Source organism: Herpailurus yagouaroundi, unplaced genomic scaffold (genome assembly GCF_014898765.1).
Source record: "Herpailurus yagouaroundi ecotype Mexico unplaced genomic scaffold, PumYag 142, whole genome shotgun sequence".
NCBI classification, from domain to species: Eukaryota; Metazoa; Chordata; class Mammalia; order Carnivora; family Felidae; genus Herpailurus; species Herpailurus yagouaroundi.
Window position 1 is genome coordinate 51,718,538 of NW_024412397.1, and position 19,114 is coordinate 51,737,651.

Sequence of the window (19,114 nt, forward strand, 5' to 3'; positions counted from 1 at the left end):
CCATTTTAAAGTATATACTGCCATCTTCATTCTTGTTTTGGATTATATTATATAAAAAGTTCAGCACATCGTTTAGATTTCCAATATTTTCTTTGGAATAGCAATCACTCATTATCTTAAAATTTATCTGCTAAATACAAATACATCTAGATTTCATATTTGTAAATGCATATGTTTCTGAAAGGCTGTAAGATACAGGACAGCACTATACTGAGAATTACATGCTTATTTCTAATATTAGTAAGTTATATGAATGTAGATAACACAGGTCTTCAGACACCATCTGTAACATAAATCAGATTGGATTATTCCTAATGTTCAACTCTAAAATTCCATGATTTCATTATACAAACAACAGTCTTCTACTAAGATTATATTTTTATGTACACTTTCAATTCAAATTGATACATGTACAGATAAATACCTGAGCAGCCATATCAACCAGTTGTGGGAGCTTCAAATATTTTCCATCTCCTTCCTTCAGGAAATCCAATAAGCTCCCTGTAAGAAACAGCAAAATGTTATAGAAAATAAAATTTTAAATTAGGACTGAAACAAACATTCTCCTACCTCCAAATCACCACATCACAATATAAAACTTAAGCTTTTCATTCTTTAATATTTTTTGCAGCTTTGGAATTTCTGAATAATTATCTTTAATATTCTAGAAGAGGTCCCTAAACTGAAATTTTAAAAACATCTTGGGAAACATGGAAAATTTAATCATCTCACTAGATTGTAGGCATTCCTTGTTTTGATCAAAATCAACAAATCCCAATTTTGAGCCAATAAGCAGTATTAGATACCTGTATATTTTTAAGTCAATCTGAATCAAGAACACAGACAACTAGGAATATCCTGGGGTACTTAAAACCAGACCTAGGTGACTGACTTGATATGGAATTGCTTGTCTAATGAACTTCTCTCACTTTTAGCAGAAGATACCACAAAACAGCAAAGTACTATGAATAACAGCCAACAGAAAGGCTACAAAAGTCTGGTTGTTATTCCTGTATTACTGGTTAAAAACCTACCATGTACCTGAATTTAATAAAAAAAAACACAAAAACCAAAAACCAGATGAACCAAAATTAAGGTACATTTTTAAAACAACTACACTGTTCTCTTCAAAAATAATAATGTCATGAAAGACAAGAAAGACTAAGAGAGGGACTGCTCTGGATTAAAGTCCTGAACATACATTCATCTGTCCTGGAGCTAGAGTGTGGAGCCTGCTTAAAATTCTCTTTCTCCCTCTGCCCCTCTCTGCTGCTCACACACTCTGGTGCTCTCAAAAAACAAAAAAACAAACAAAAAAAAGTAAATCACTCCAATTATAATATGAAAAATGAAATTCGGCCAAAACTGCACAAAAAGATTAAGTTTAAAAGTTCCTGTGATAGTCCAGGAAAGCGAGACTATTATGTTAAAATCTAGGAATGACAGTGGGAATACAGAGAAGGGGAAATTTTCCAGAGAGATGTGATTAATAGGATCAATGGCACCGAATGGATTATTATTACACAGCGGGGTGGGAAAGTGAGGTTGTTGGGCCCCATCCCCAGAATGTGCATCTCTGAGTTTCCTGATGCTAATGTTGCTGCCATCCAACACACTACAGACTCTTACATATGGGCAAGAAGAGACAAGGACATTCACTGCAGCACTGTTTGTCACAGTGACAAACTAGAAGCCAACCTAAATGTTCACTGGGAAAGGAATGAATAAACAAAGGTATACTTGTACAGAATCTCATTCAACAGTTACAAGTATACAAGTTAGACCTTCTCTTACCCATATGAATAAGTAAATCTCAAGAGCATTAACAATGAATGAAAATGAAGCTAGTAATATTTACATAAGTTAAAAACATACAAAAATGCTAATAGGTAAATATATATCAATGAATATGTATCAATATGAAAGACACAGATGGAAAAGCTAAGCACCAACTTCAAAACTGAGGTTACCTCTGCAAGGGAAACAGGCCCAAAGGAGCCTGGAGGGAGGGCTCAGACATGAACAGGCTCAAGGAGGAGTAAAAACAAAGATGCAATTAGATCTGTAATGTTTTGTTTCCTTAGTAGAAAGATCTGAAGCATATATGGCAAAGTGTAAACATTAGTTATATTTAGATGGTAGGGACATGGTTGTTATGGTATTCTCTGTATGTCTGAAATATCCACAATTTTTTTAAAAAGTCTACGAAAAGTGTTGACATTAAATAAACTTAAATAGTTTTTTAAAAGAGTGCATGGCTGGTTACAAAGTGAAGACAGAGTATTCTTTAAAAAAATCTTGGCTGTGAAGGGAAGCAAAAAGTAGACCGGTAGGTGAAAAGCAGATGTTGACACCAAGAGAGGGTTTTCTTTTTAGATGTAAGAAGGATCAAAAACACAGGTAAAGAAATTGTCCTTAAACAGAGGAAGGGACACTTCTTTCCTTAACCTGTAGGATAAACTGACATCAGGGGTGCCTGGGTGGCTCAGTCGGTTAAACATCTGACTTTGGCTCAGGTCATGATCTCAGGGTTCGTGAGTTCGAGCCCTGCATTGGGCTCTGTGCTGACAGCTCAGAACCTGGAGCCTGCTTCAGATTCCGTGTCTCCCTCTCTCTCTCTCTGCCCCTCCCCCACTCTCATTGTCTCTCAAAAATAAACATTAAAATAAAAAGATGAACTGACATCATATAAATACTACACATAACAATGTATACAGAAAGAAACAGAAGACACAGTTGTTTCAGAATAAAGAATCTAAATAAGGTGCCATGATCAATACATTAAGTAGAACATTATTCAGCATAATAATAGATAATTGTTAAAATCATGCAAAAATGCAGTGCATAGAAATGAACTGCAATTGGTATCATTTGGTCAATTCCTTTTCTCTGGCAACACAGAACGTTCTGGGTCTTATCAGTGGTCCTTAACCCTTTATACGTTCATGGGTTGCTTTGAAACTGACAAAAATGATGGACTCTCTTCCTATGAAAACATACATACATATACAAACATAACTTCACATAACTTCAGGGGAAGTTGATGGATCCTTTGAAACTCATTCAAGATTTTAGCAGAGGAGGTACTCACTAAGTAATCGTGAAATCAATTCAAAGGAGTCCTTAGGTTTGTCTCACATACCTCTCCATCTTTATTTCCAACTAGCTGCCTTCTGTACTTTCCACTTCCCATGGTTTTGTCTCCATTACCTCCTATCCTCTTAGCTCTGCAAAGATACCCATACCTTTCCCTTTACCCATCCACAGCCTTCATAATCTTGAAGGGCAATTTAACACTTGTCTTTTCTACTAATAATTCTCAGTTTATTCCAGTCTATGTGATCTCTTCTTCATTTCTACACTTACTGAATATGTTAAACACATGGAAATTCATTATGCTTTGGCCTGGAGCTTGTTTGTTTACAGTGAGCTATTATTTACTTTTATACTGAAAATTAACTTTTCAGAAGGTTGGCTCTTTGCTCTCTAAATTCAATATAAGTAATTTGGGTGGCTTTATTTCTTTGATACCTTATAATGACTAGCAGAGTGCCCTGTATATTTGAAGTATTCAATACATTTTGGTTGTTAATGTTTATAGAGTAGTGTGATTACAAACATTTCATAGGATCTAATGATCATGACACATATGGGTATTAATGGCAGGCTTCTAACACTTGACCTAAGATAATCTGAAGGAAGTATGATTGATGGACTGGTTGAGAGACAAGGAAACCAAATTCCAGATGAAGGAATTTGAACAGAATCATGGAAAACAAAAGCAGTAAGAAGACCTCTCTAGCCAGGAAAGTGGGTTTATGTGGGAGTACATGAGGCAATGAGTTTGAATGGATTACAGAGGGTCAATTGCTAAGTACCTGAAACAAGATGGGGAATTATAGAGTTTTAAAACCAGAAGGGTCATCTGTGATCTTGCATTCTAAATCTCCCATCTAGAAATAATCCTAACCTAGCAATCTGACAACATAGAAGTCTATCGTGTCCCCCCAGTTAAATAATTCTTTTTTTTCTTAATTTTCTTTTTTTAATGTTTATTTATTTTTGAGAGACAGAGACAGACAGAGCATGAGTGGGGGAGGAGCAGAGAGAGAGGGAGACACAGAATCCAAAGCAAGATCCAGGCTCTGAGCTGTCAGCAGAGAGCCCAACGCAGGGCACGAACCACAGAGCCGTGAGATCGTGACCTGAGCCGAAGTCAGGTGCTCAACTAACTGAGCCACCCAGGCGCCCCAAATAATTCTTGAAATCAATATGCAAAGCTAAATGGACCATTAGCTTTACCTCCATTACATTCTTATGCTATCAATATCTTGATTTAAACTTCCTCCTTGTCCCTTTTCTCTCTTCCTTACACAATGCATCCAATGCACTCTGAAAGGGGTTATTTGGCAGTTGTTTGCAGTAGAGATTCTTTCCAAAAAGTGCCATGTGCCTTGAGGGTATTAGGTAAGTTTTGGCTATCAATTAGTAGGTTACATCAGTTCTTAATTTTTGGTCTTGCTATTCCTTTGGGAGGTGGGGGGTAGATTTCCTATAGCAAATATGCAGCTTGTAGTTGGCCCTGTCACCACTAGATGGAACTACATTGTTGGCCAAGAGGGACTACTGAAGAGAGATGACACAACCAGTAGCTTTAATTATGGATGAGTGACTCATTAAGAGGAAGAAAAAAAAAAAAAGATAAAATTCAAGACGGTAAAAGTGGGACTGGCAACATATTTAGTACTTACTGGTTCCTCTTTTAAAGCATCATCTGTCCCTTCTCTTTATCTTGGCCCCAAACAACCCTGTTACTACACCTTAGGGTCTAGAGTTTGGGAGAATGGAGAAATGTTAGTGAACAATAGTGGGGAAAAGTTTCTAGGAATCCTGAATATAGAGACTGTGTTTACACTAAAATAAGATAAAATTAATTTCCTTAATTTCACCTGATTTCTTTGCTTTAGGACTAAAGATATAAATATCTAACTGCATTATTTTAATTGATAGAAATTTTTTTTTCCCTTTCCTAGCTATTCCATTTCCTTTAGCCAAATGGAATGAAAGACTACTTACTTTCAACATAAATTGGGCTGGCCTAATTTTCCTTTCAAACTTTGTACTCTCCTTTGGAACAACTGGAACTAATCACTACTCCATTAAACAAAATGTTAGATTTTCTCTTTTCAAATGTATACATAAAAATCTTAGAGAACACGACACATTAAAAAAATTTGTATGCATAAAAATAGAAATGAAGACTTGTTTTTTAAAAAACTTATCAAACTGAATACTCTAAAAATAAACTAATATACACATACCTTTTGACATGAATTCAGTGACAATGTAAATGGGCTCTTCAGAAACAACAGCATATAGAGGAACTAGTTTATCATGTCTTAACTTTTTCATTATCTGAGCTTCTTGAAGAAAAGCTTCTGGCATCATTGTACCTGGTTTTAGTGTTTTGATTGCTACTTTTGTGGTTCCGTTCCATGTTCCTAGAGAAACAACATATTTTACTATTTTAATCTATTTATTAAGAGATTTTAAGTCAAACCTCAGTGAGCAGCACTGAGCAGTTACCTTAAATATTTTAGTATATCTTATCATAAGTTGTGGTGCTTTAATCTACGGCTAAACAAATGACAAAAAACCAGAAGTTCAGATTTCTTACCCATCCATACTTCACCAAAACATCCTTGTCCTAATTTAACCTCTAGTCGCAAAGATTCTCGAGGGATTTCCCAAGCATCTTTTGCTAGACCTTGAGTCTGGGGTTTCACAGTTGGACACACGGTTGTTAACTTATGGCATAAACCATCAGCATGTTCTAGATAAATGAATAAACTACACTGTAAAATGAATTAATTACAAAAATTAAGGTATATATAGTATATCAATGTTTTTAAAAGTTTAAATTAAAGAAAACAAAAACATAATGTTTTATCAGTTTTATGCTAAAACCACAGACACAAAAAAGGGAGTTGTATGTATATAAGAAACAAAACATACAAAAAGCAAAACATTTTTTGTTAAATACCTTTTTAAGGTTATAATTTATTGAATACTTATTATGTCTCAGCTATTGTACTAATTCAGAACTTTATAAATATCTCATATAAGTAAGTCTTGAAAAGCTTAAGTGACTTTCTTAACGTCACCCAGTTAGTAAGTGATGGAGATGGGATTCAAACCCTAGTTCTGGTTACCTCCAAAGTTATGTTTTTGATCACTGTGCTTTACTTCTTCCTAAAGAGAATGCTACCATTAACTGTTAAACAGGGAATCCCAAATTCACAATGGCTTGACTTGTGAATCTTGCTTATCCAATCTTCTTTGTTGAATATAAGACATGTTGCCTCCCATTTTCAACAAGTAACCACACAAATCCACATTCTAACCAGTGCAATTACAACTGCTCGCTAACATGTTTCTTCAATGTCAAGATTGGTGGTTGACTTGATAGACTGTTTGTAGCTAGCTGTCACTGAAGAAGAGACTGCCATGGGAACTCCCTTACCTCTAGTATTAAGAATTTAAAAACTTTCAGATGCATTCATATATTAAATCAGCAATGCAAAATTTTGAGACAGAAGAACCTGATACCAAATATCTTTCAAAGGTCCTTGAAAAACCAAAAGAATGTCTACAGTTGCTATAGGTTAGTTTTCCAGGAAAAGAAAAATGCATCTGCAGAATCAAATTTCACTGGATTTAGGGACGCCTGGGTGGCGCAGTCGGTTAAGCGTCCGACTTCAGCCAGGTCACGATCTCGCGGTCCGGGAGTTCGAGCCCCGCGTCAGGCTCTGGGCTGATGGCTCGGAGCCTGGAGCCTGTTTCCGATTCTGTGTCTCCCTCTCTCCCTGCCCCTCCCCCGTTCATGCTCTGTCTCTCTCTGTCCCAAAAATAAATAAACATTGAAAAAAAAATTTAAAAAAAAATAAATAAATAAATAAATAAATTTCACTGGATTTATATTTTAAGTTTTATGTGGTCCAGCCCATACAGAGGAATGTAACCCGAAAAGACATCTGTATGGCTTTTTAAGTATTTAGTTTTACCTACTTAATAAATGTTCCTTAAAAATTTTTTTGCTTTTATGCTTTTTTATTTATTGTCACAATCTATCTTGGTTTTTAGCTGTTATGAAACGAAACCCCAACGTAAATATTACTCCAGTTAGATACAAGGATTCAAATAATGGTAGTCGAATTTTACCATATCTAAGAACCTAATTCAGGTAATAAGTATTACCTGTTCTTCATTTTAAAACTACAATACAACAACATCTATAGACCACACTCTGTGTGTAAAGTACTGAGCTAAACCTTACAAGAAATGAAAACAGAGATTCTGTCCTCATAAAATACAACATTTAAAATTAGTTTTCACGTGTGAAATCGTCACATACCTGTGTAGTGTTTTACCAACTTCTGCAGAGTATCAAATTGTGCTCTGGTTGTGATATAGTATCCACCGTTGTCAAGTTTCCTAATTTTGTAGTGTTTCACATTGTCACCTCTTACCTCATCCCAATCACGAATAGAGAGAGAATAAGCACCTAAGGGGGGAAACAAATACTTTTTGTGTATCTTTCTCAAAATACGGTCCAAGAAAACTTTTATACTTACATTACAATATAATTACCTTTAGTAGTTTCACTCTCTCGTACTAAGAAAATACCTCGTTGATTCCCAGGATTCAGAAGTAATCTTTCAGCATCTTTTCTCCCCATTTTGCCAAAATACCACCTGGGAAAAAACAGTGTTTTAAGTTAGAAATGTGTAAGGGTTGGAAAGATTTACATAAGTATCAGTAAGATTCGAGTGGAGGGGAGGGGTGACAACAAAGAGCTTCAGAAGACAGCTTAAAAACACAGCAAACACAATAAAAGATCTTTACTAAATAGAAGTATTACAAATACTACTGTCAGAACATACTGTCCTAGTATTTCCAGGTACTGACTATTCAACCAGTCTCTTAAACTTCACCTGGAAGTCACAGGATCAGAGAAGTAAAGACAATAATGACAGAGAGAACCTCTAGGTCCCTGACAGATGGAAATATGAAGAGTGCAGTAGGAAGAACAGAAGTGGCTCCCTGGTAACAGTGTGATCATCTGTATTCAGTAAAGTGCAAGTAAACTATATCCAAATTACTAGCAACTCTAAATTAGCGTGGGTTTGATTTAATACAGATTTGTGAATAAAAATAAGTCTCTGCTGTGGAGAAGCTCACAGAATAAAACAAGAAGTAACAAGTGTCAAGCAGAACAGAGTTACAGAGACAGATTACATATTGTAAAAGCAATAAAAACAAACACTGAGAGAGCACCTACTCTGTGCAAGGCACTGTGTTAAGTGTTGTGTTATGAAAACAAAGTTGTATTATTATAAATCCAAGACATTCTTGGTTTGATCTAAAAATATTATGTCACTGAAGTTGAATTTTAATTTTTTAAAAGTTGTGAGAATAGCACATAGAACACTCATATACTCCTTACCCAGATTTCCTAAATGTTAAAATTTTACTTTGTCATATTCTCTTACTCCGTGTACTTTTTCTGAACCAATTGAGAGTAAGTTGCAAACATTCTGAATCATTATCCTAAATACTTCAGTGTGTACTTAAGGATATTCTCCTACATAATCACAGACCAAGCACCTAAGTCAAGAAATTAACACTGATACAACACTATCAACTGAGGGTAAATTTTGAAGTGAGAGAGTTTGCAGAATATAAAAAGAGTTAATATGATGTTTTTAAAGAGAAAATATAAAGGATACAGACTAGGCATAATAGTATGATTAATGCAGATTATTTATGATCCTACTGTAAGCAAATACTATGGCATTAATTATTAATTTTCAAGTAACATCTCCTATTAATATGATGTATTAGCTGTATTAAGGCTGGTATGTAATTGTATGTGTGTAAAATTGTGGCTAAGTAGAATGTGCACTAAAACATTTTCTAAAATCAAAGTAATTAATAAAATATGAAGTAGGGCCATACTCTTCTGCCTGAATGGAATCTGCAGGGGCTACATAATTGCTAGGGATATAGCCGTTCTTTCCTGTAGCAATTGATCGTGCTTCCCACCAGTCTCCTTCCCTGTAATACATAAAACAACAATTACCCAAGGTAGACAACTGCTCAGGACACAATTTATTACAGTGTTGCCTTGTATATATGTAGAAAAGAGGTATTACTTCCATTTTTTAATGCATTCATTTGATCAAGAATTAAACTCAAAAGAAGAATACTCAAAAATAGGTTACATGAATTAAACGAATAAGGCTAAAAGCAAAAGCACAACTGCGTCTTTCTCCTCCAAAAGTTACAGTTTAATTTTAGTTATGAGATCCCTTTTTTTACACAATTCTTACAACCTAAAACAATAAACTATACTGACTAAAACAATTTGGGAGGTAAATCTTTCAAATTACTCAGTTTCAACTCAATGTTTTCTTTTTTAAAAGCTTTACTGACATATAATTTACACACCAAAAATTCCCCCTTTAAGATGTCATGGGTTTTAATATATTCAGAGTTGTGCAACCATTACCACAATCAATTTTAGAACATTTCGTCACCCCCCACCCCTCCAACAAAGAAACTCTGTACCCATTAACAGTCATTCCCTACTCCTCCCCAAGCCTCCCCCCACACTGCCAAACACTAAATCCACTTTCTGTTCCTATGGACATGCGTTTATGGGCATTTCATATAAATGGAATTATACAATATGTGGCGTGGTCTTTTGGACTGGCTTTTTTCACTTAGCATAATTGTTTTCAAGGTTCATCTATGTTATAGCATGTTATCAGTAGTTCGTTCTTTTTTACTGTCAAATGCTTTCAACAGTACATAAAATCAGAATGTTCCTTTTTAGTCATTGTAGGGGGAAAAAAATCAGGATGCCTTAGAACTCTTGTAGGCAACAGGCAAGAACAATAAAAAATTTAACTCTGAGAATAAAGTATTTACAAAAATGTTAGCCATAAATATCTAAGTAAGACTAAAATCAATTCAGAACATGAGAATTATGTTTAGCTTGCAATACATAAGACTTGACTTTTCCAAAATTAACATAAAAGCAAATATTATCAGTCTCTAATGAGGAAGATATGTGGGTTCTGCCACTAAAAATTAAATGCATGTTTTGCTTTGCCAGAGAGAAGTAATGAAAATATTTTATCTAAATTGAAATTTTATAAATGACTGAGGAGAATTTGTTCTCTAAAAAATGAGATGAAAAATCCTTTGGCATTTCAAGTACTGACGAACTCATAAGCTTAGTTTGTAGTTTCCTCGTATGTATTAAGCACTTTCAGATACACAAACTGCAAAGTTTGCATTTGTACTAACCACTCATGATTCATTCAAACATTTACTGAATACCCTTTAAGTGACAGACTTTATGAGAAGGTATGCTGGAAACAGAAGTAAAAAGACAGTCTATACCCTCCAGAAACTCAGCCTGAGAAGAATTTCTCAACCTTGGCACTACTGACTCTTTGTGCTGGATAATTCTTTGTTGTTGGGGCTGTTCTGTGCATTGTAGGATGTTCAGCAATACCCCTGGCCTCTACCCACTAGAAGAAAGTAGAGGGACCCTGACTATAACAACTAAAAATGTCTCCAGATATTGCCAAATGTCCCTGGACAATTCTTCCCCAAGGTGAGAACCACTGGTCTAGAAGAATGAAAAGCACATGATACATTATAATCCAAAGTAGTGATGGCAGCTATGATTGAGGTTTGTAGATGGTGCCACCTCAACCAGTAAGGCAGAAACTGAATCCAGCAGGAGATGGGGTGTGGGCCAACAGCAGAGGAAGAATGTGAAGAAAGGCCTCCTTGAGAAATGATACAGGAATATATGTTTTGAAGGATGAGCAGGGTTGGCCAGACAAAAGAAAAAAAAAAATTGGAGAGACAGAAAGACCCATTACAGAAAAAAGAAACTACGTGTGAAGGCAAGGAAAGGTGAGGGGGCACCTGGGTGGCTCAGTTGGTTAAGCATCTGACTCTTGATTCCCACTCAGGTCATGATCTCACAGTTCATGAGACTGAACCCCACATGGGCTCTGTGCTGACAATACAGTGCCTGCGTGGGATTCGCTCTCTCCCTCCCTCTCTCTCTACCTCTCTCCTGCCTCCCTCAAAATAAATAAACTTAAAAAAAAGAAAAAGAAAAAGAAAAAGAAAGGTGAGAAACCCCAGTGTATTCATACAATTATAAGCAATTTACTATGGCTGGGCAGTTAAGTGAGGAAGGGGAAGCAGCTCCATGACTGACGTCTACCATTGTTACTCCTTTTATCTTGACAGCAACTGGAAGCTACTGTAGGATTTTAAAGCAGAGAGACATGATCATATTTTATATTCTGGAACAATAATAGATAACAAATGGGAACAAGAAAGTCTGGAAATATGACTGGAAGTAAAGAGACCATAATATATATTTTGATAAGTTATGAGCTGGTTGCTATGCCTGCTAATGAAATTATGGGATTTATTTTCCATAACAAGCACTGAATTTTCTTTTTTTAAATTTTATTTTCTTTTTATTTGAGAGAGAGAGAGTGCGTGCAAGTCGGGAAGGGTGGGGGGAGACGAACTGAGTAACCCAGGCACCCCCAAAGAATTGAATTTTCAATTCAAGCATTGAATTCTTAATGGGACACTGAATGTCTAAGAATCACCTAAGAACAAAGCAACTTAATGTGATCAGTTCGGGATGCTGGGGTTCCCTCCCTGGACTTTTTCCTTTGTCTTTTTAAGAGAAAGAAATAAGATCCTTAAATCATCTTATACTTAAACAGGAACATAGAATTCTACAGACTTTTTTTTTAAGTAATGTACTTACTTGCATCTACTCCCTCATTCTTCACTCTTTAATCTTTACTGTTCATGGCAAAACACACATTGCAGCACAATTTGTATAAGTAATAACTTCTGGTTACAGCAGTAGTTATTATGCCATGTGTCTCAAGAAACTAAATGCATCATCCAACCCAGTGGGCAGAGACCCATGCCTCACCACTCTCATGATTCAGAAATCAACCAGTTAAGTGGTTTCAGCATGAAGACTAGGTTTCTGTCAGTACTTCTCCCTCACAAAACATTCCCAACACTTACGTGTTGTTAATTATTTGAAACCGTTCACCCTTCTTGAATGAAAGGTCTTCTGTAGTTCTAGCTTCATAATCATATAAGGCCACAAATATAGTAACACCACCTATCGGAGCCAAAAACAAAGACAAAAACAAAAAAACAACCAAGGTAATTATATGGATAAAGTAAAATAGAGAAAAAAAAATTGTCAGCAAAAAAGCTAAGCATAATTTTCTTCCTAGTCTCCAGAATCTATTTTTAAATGGAGACTTGGGCAGCTAGAACTTAGTTAAAAAGATGCTCTTAAGACTTCCCATGAAACTACTGTAAGCTACATATTCTAAAATTCTATACACCTACAGAAACAAATTTCACTCTGGTTCATAGTAGCAAGGTCTCTGACTTGGAAAGACAGTCAAAGTTCAAATTAATTCTTTGGCAGAAAAAGCATTAACAAGTACTGCAAATTACTGGCACTGATCATCTCAATTTCTGATAAACAATGGGTGAACATTTCCATCTGTAAGACTGATCCTTCCTAGTAACAGCTAGGGATTTAGTAAGATTAGTTAGTATACTGAACACTTAAAAGTTAAAAATGGCTTGTTTTTCTTAGAAATTAAGTGATATGACTGATATGAATTATAAATTCCAAAAATAACTCTCATACAGAGCACTGTACACAAATGCTTAACAGATCAGGACACTACACAACTAAACCATTACCTGCAAACAGAAGACTAGAATGGATTGATTTACTCTTCTCCCCTGAGCTCCAGTCATGTATTAACTGCCTATCTGACATGTCTACTTGAATGCCTAAGCAAATGGCACTACCTGATCAGGTACTCAACCAAGTCCCTATACTAGCACTGTTAGCTCTACCTCTAAAATACCTCTTATCTACTTTCTTTTCCATTTCCACTGCTGCCACCTTCATCCAAACCCTTGTTATCTCTGAGTGCTAGGACTCTTGAGAGAAGTAGCCTCCTAACCCACTTCTGTACCTGCTTCCTTATATACATTCTCCACACAGTTAGTTGCCACAGTGGTTTTTAAAAAAAGGAAATTCAATCATGCAAATCCTCTATTTAAATTTCTTCAACTGCTTTTTCTTGGCTTTTGAATAGAATCCAAACTTCTTACCAGAGTCTTTGAGGTCCTGAGTAATCCTAACTCTTCAATCTTACAGTAATCAATTCTACCCTCTGTTGTCCTCATTGGTCCTCAAAACTGCCAGGTTCATCTGTACCTCCTAAACTCTGCTGTTGTTCTCTCTTCCCCAGAAAGCTCTTTTTCCAGCTCTGCACATATTTAGGTCATTCTCATCAATCAAAACTCAGATCAAATGATATCTCAAGACTGCTTTCCTTGATCAGCTAAAGGGCTTTCACCTTTATTAAATGGACATAAGTAAAGTGCTTAGGTAACTAAACTATGTCCTTAAGGATCAACATTTACTTGAACCATTCTGGACTACTGTCTTTCCCAAAACATATAATTCTGAAAATAACTTAAACTTTTGATAACTGAGAACACCATCATGGCGATCCGTTACTGAGGTATTTAGAGTTAGGGAGTTGGGAATTAAACTATAATTGACCCTTTGATGTCCACAACTCCTCAAAACGAACAGTCTCATAGAATTCACTTACGGCATTCCTCTAGCACTATTATTGGTTTAGAGGTAAGCAGACTGAAGGGACAAATTTATAGTCCAAGCTTATAGAACAGATTCCACTTTTGCCCCCTCTGATTGTTAAGTAAGGACACATGTTGCTGCTCAATTTGATGCTAGCAGCTGTTTTGCCAAGCCTAAGGTTAAAGCAGAAACTCTAAGGGCTACTGGAAAGAGATCAAGGACTCGAGTCCTTGATGACATTAAAAAACTACTGTTATATCAAGGAATCCTAGAGCTCACTCTACCTTTTTAAAACCAGTTATGTTTTGTTACTCAAGGGAAAAAGTATCCTGATGTGGAAACCTTCCACAAAAGAAATCTTTTTAAAGTTTCTAATTTTTTAGAGCATTTCTGGCTCCATGAAAGGTTGTCAGCTGTCACTTCTTCCTGTTCTCTGAAAGTATATCATAAAGTAATAAATGGAGTTCTGGAACAGAACATTAAACCTTGTCTCTCTTGCTTATCTCTGGCTCTGAAAAAAAAATCATTTAACTCTGAGCCTTAGGACTTTTCTTTTTAAAATCAATCAGTATCGGGGCGCCTGGGTGGCGCAGTCGGTTAAGCGTCCGACTTCAGCCAGGTCACGATCTCACGGTCCGTGAGTTCGAGCCCCGCGTCAGGCTCTGGGCTGATGGCTCGGAGCCTGGAGCCTGTTTCCGATTCTGTGTCTCCCTCTCTCTCTGCCCCTCCCCCGTTCATGCTCTGTCTCTGTCTGTCCCATAAATAAATAAAAACGTTGAAAAAAAAAATAAAAAAAAAAAATAAAATCAATCAGTATCTGATAAAAAAAAAATACCATCATCACTACATTACCATTTAATATTAAGTAATTACTATAATATTTTAATACTGGATAGTACATTATAAACCTGAAAACTTATAACATTCTTGAGGGAGGGGTACATGTTTTTAATTTTTATAACCCCAGTACCTGCCACATAGCAGGCACTTCATAATTACTTGAAAAATGAAAAATGAAATAATGGTATAACCAGTCAATAATCACCAAATTTTCCAGAACAATATCTATGTATACAATAACACTTTAATTTTTACGTTAGAAGTTTAATTTTCACATAAACTTATTAAGTCCCCCAGGAACTTATCTTTCTTAGAAGCAGTTATCTTTCTTTGAATGTACTGCCTAAGGTCACATTCCCAAACAGACAACAGAACTGTTCATTTAAATCTCACCTGTTAAACCAGCAGGATATGAACTTGGCACCACTGCGAATGAAGAAGACGCTCCTCCAAAAGGTGTCACCCCTGAGGATCCTCCAAATGGTGTCATGGAAAGACTGTTAAAATTAACAGATGCTCCCTTTGTTGAAGACGATGGGGCCACTGCTGTGTGTTCTGCTCCATAATGGCTGACACTTGCACTGACAGGCTCTGGAGTGCTTTCAGTTCTATATTTAATGGTTGGACTTTTGTTCTCTTTACTTTTAATGCAGCCCATTATCAAATCTACAAAGGCGGTAAGGCAAATATTTTGAGAAGTGGTTAATATAAAGGATACTTCAAAAAAACTCAATTTAAAACTTCACTTTAAACAAGGAATTGTTCTTCCACAAAAAAGTAACATTAACAAAATAAAAACCTAGACAACTAAAAATGGAGTTTCTTCTCCTTACTTATCTTTATTACAAGTCTGCTGAGGCATCATTCCAATCATATCATTCTCCAGCTCAACCACCTTTAATGGTTCAATGACAACATGCCATAGTGTGCTGGGAAAGCCACTGGCTCTGAAGCCAGAGGCGCCTACATTTGAATCCTGGCTTTCTACATACTAGCGGAGTATGCTGCCCAACCTCTCTGCACCTTACCCTTACATGAAAAAGAGGGATAATAATAACATCACTTCATAAAGTTTTCTATGACGATTAACTTAAGTTTATTACAGGTTCCAGACAATATGTGGCACGTAGTAAATACTAGCAAATACCAGCTGTATTCCTTCTATCTATAAAGGCCCTTTGTAATAGAAATATAATCTGAGCCACATATATAATTTTCAATCTTCTAGCAGCCAAGTTAAAAAATATAAAAAGAAGGGGCGCCTGTGTGGTTCAGTCGGTTAAGCGGTGGACTCTATTTCGACTCTGATCATGATCTCACGGTTACTGCCTGGGATTCTCTCTCTCCCTCTCTTTCAGCCCCTTCCTGCTCATGTGTGAGCACGTGTGCATACTTTCTCTCCCAAAATAAATAAATAAACAAATTTTTTAATAAAAAAATAAAATTTATTTAAATGATAGATTTTATTTAATCTACTGCATATAAAATACAATTATTTCAACATATCAATAAAAAATTTTTTAATGACAGAGCTTACATTCTTTTTTTGTACTAAGTCTCAGAAGTCTGTTATATATTTTAAACTTATAGTACATTTCTATTTGGACCAGGTACATTTCAAGTGCTCAGTGTCTATATGTGGCTAGTAGCTACCACGTATAGAACAGGGTAGTTCTGTAACTTTTTTCTTCCTTATCCACAGTCACACTCCTAATGCTTACCAAATCCAATCCCACTCTATCTTTCCAACTTTATCTCCTATTATTTCCTTATGCTTATCTACACACACACACTTTCCTGTTTCCGCAATACATATGCCCTGTGCTTTCCCAATTTTGTGGGGATTTTTACATCTAAAACTTCTCTACCTGCTATAGTTCTATCCATTCAATGAATGTCACCAAAAATGCTACTTTTCCATTCAGGCTTTTCCCCATAAATGGCAAAATACTGTCTTCCTTAAAACATCCAGTGTACTTTTGGGGAGATTTTTATATGGAATGCTTACCTTACCATTTTGTATCTTGTTTTTTGCTTACTGGTGTAATTCCCACCCTACCCCCAAATTACTGGCAATACATTTCTTAAAATCAAGAGTTACTCATCTCTTTGTGCATCTTACAAACATGACTCATATAATAGGTTACTAATATTACAAATCTGCATTATTTTATTCACTTCTTATGGGAGCACTAATGGGGATTTCATTAATTCACTTCCTTTTAAGGGTCATTCTAATTTTACAGTTTTTCCTTTCTTACATGGCATTCAAAAGGAAGTAGGTGAGTGATTAAGATGATTGCCTCATGAATTCACAAAGACTGAGTATTTATGACCTTAGCTATATAACATCTAAAATGTAGCTATATTGCAGTAATCCGACAAGAAATAAAGGGCAACCAAATTGGTAAGGAAGAAGTAAAATTGCCACTATTTGCAGAGACATAATACAATATACAGAGAACCCTAAAGACTCCACCAAAAACTATTAGAACTGATGAATGAATTCACTAAAGTTAGAAGCTACAAAATTAATATACAGAAATTTGTCGTAGTTCTACCCACTAATAATAAGGTAGAGAAATTAAGAAAACAATCCCATTTATAATTACACTAAAAAAAAAAAAAAAAAAAAGGCTAGGAATGGATTTAACTAAAGAGGTTAAAGACCTGTACACTGAAAACTATAAAACACTGATGAAAGAAGTTGAAGACAAAACAAATGGAAAGGTATACCATGCTCATAGACTGGAAGAATTAATATCGTTAAAATGTTTATGACACCAAAACAGTCTACAGATTCAATGTAATCCCTACCAAAATACCAATAGTATTTTCTACAAAAGTAGAACAAATAATCCTAATAATTGTATAGAACCACACAGGACACGAATAGGATAGGCAGACTTGAGAAAGAACAAAACTGAAGTATCATAATCATACATTTCAAGATATACTACAGTTATAGTAATCAATCAAAACAGTATGGTACTGGCATAAAAACAGACCCAAAGGTCAGTGAAACAGCATAGAGAGCCCAGAAATAAACCCATGCTTATATGGTCAATTAATCTACGACAAAGTAAAGAATATACAATGGGGAAAAAGTCTTTTCAATAAATGGTGTTGGGGAAACTGGATGACTACATGCAAAAGAATGAAACTGGACCACTTTCCTATACTACACACAAAAATACACTCAAAATGAAAAGAAAAAAAAAATTCAAAATGGATTAAAACACAAATGTGAGACCTGAAACCATAAAACTCCTAGAAGAAAAACAAAATGTTAAGTAGTAATCTTTCTGACATCAGCCTTAGCAACATATTTTTTGATCTTGTCAGGCAAGGGAAACAAAAGCAAAAATAAACAATTGTGACTACACCAAAATAAAAAGGTTTTGCATAGCAAAGGACACCATCAACAAAACAAAAAAGCAACTCAGTAAATGGGAGAAGATATTTGCGACTGATATGTCCAATAAGAGGTTAGTATCCAAAATATATAAAGAATTTATACAATTAGGGGCGCCTGGGTGGCTCAGTCAGTTGAGCGTCCGACTTCAGCCCAGGTCATGATCTCGCAGTTCATGAGTTCGAGCCCCGCATCAGGCTCTGTGCTGACAGCTTGGAGCCTGGAGCCTGCTTCGCATTCTGTGTCTCCCTCTCTCTCTCTGCCCCTCCCCAGCTCATGCTCGCACTCTGAATCTGTCAAAAATAAATAAACTTAAAAAAAAATTAAAAAAAATAATTTATACAATTAAACACCAAAAAAACATATAATCTGATTGACAAATGGGCAGAAGAACTGAACATTTTTCCAAAGAAGATATACACATAAAAGGACAAAAGACACATGAAAAGATGCTCAACATCATTAGTCACCAGAGAAATGCAAATCAAATCCACAATGAGATATTACCTCCTATCAGAATGGTTAATACCAAAAAGAAATAACAAGTACTGGCAAGAATGTGGATAAAAGGGAAACTTCATGCACTGTTGACGGTAATGAACAGTATTGAGGTTCTTAAAAAAATCAAAAATAGAAATATCGTATGATCCAGCAATTTCACTATGCACCCCTATGATAACTGCAAGATTATTTACAATAGCCAACATATGGAAGCAATCCAAGTGTCTATACACAGATGAATGGATAAATATGTGTGGGATGTGTGTAAATAATGGGAATATTACTCAGCTATAAAAAAAAATGAGATCTTGCCATAGGTGACAATATGGATGGACCTAGAGGATATTATGCTAAGTAAAATAAGTCAGGGAAAGACAAGTACCATATGATTTCACTTATATGTGGAATCTAAAAAACAAACAAACAAACAAAAAACCAGACTCTTAAAAACAGAGAACTGGTAGTTGTCAGAGTAGAGGGATGGGGTAAGTAAAGAAGATTAAGAGATACAATAAGTCACAGAGATGAAAAGTACAGCATAAGGAATACAGTCAATAATATTGTAATAACATTGTATGATGACAGATAGC

General features: G+C 35.6%; 1 protein-coding gene across 3 annotated transcripts in view; it reads right to left on the reverse strand.

Moving 5' to 3' along the window:
- Positions 1–19,114, reverse strand: part of YES1 (YES proto-oncogene 1, Src family tyrosine kinase) — a 71,630-nt gene that overhangs the window by 7,300 nt on the left and 45,216 nt on the right. For all 3 annotated transcript variants that reach the window (XM_040479274.1, XM_040479273.1, XM_040479275.1), the window contains exons 2-9: positions 15,002–15,274; positions 12,151–12,250; positions 9,019–9,117; positions 7,651–7,754; positions 7,415–7,564; positions 5,678–5,833; positions 5,322–5,501; positions 425–501 (exon numbers count right to left, since the gene is read on the reverse strand). In XM_040479274.1, the coding sequence (XP_040335208.1) occupies positions 425–501; positions 5,322–5,501; positions 5,678–5,833; positions 7,415–7,564; positions 7,651–7,754; positions 9,019–9,117; positions 12,151–12,250; positions 15,002–15,266 (1,131 nt within the window). In that variant the 5' untranslated portion in view covers positions 15,267–15,274. The remainder of the gene's footprint in view (positions 1–424; positions 502–5,321; positions 5,502–5,677; positions 5,834–7,414; positions 7,565–7,650; positions 7,755–9,018; positions 9,118–12,150; positions 12,251–15,001; positions 15,275–19,114) is intronic.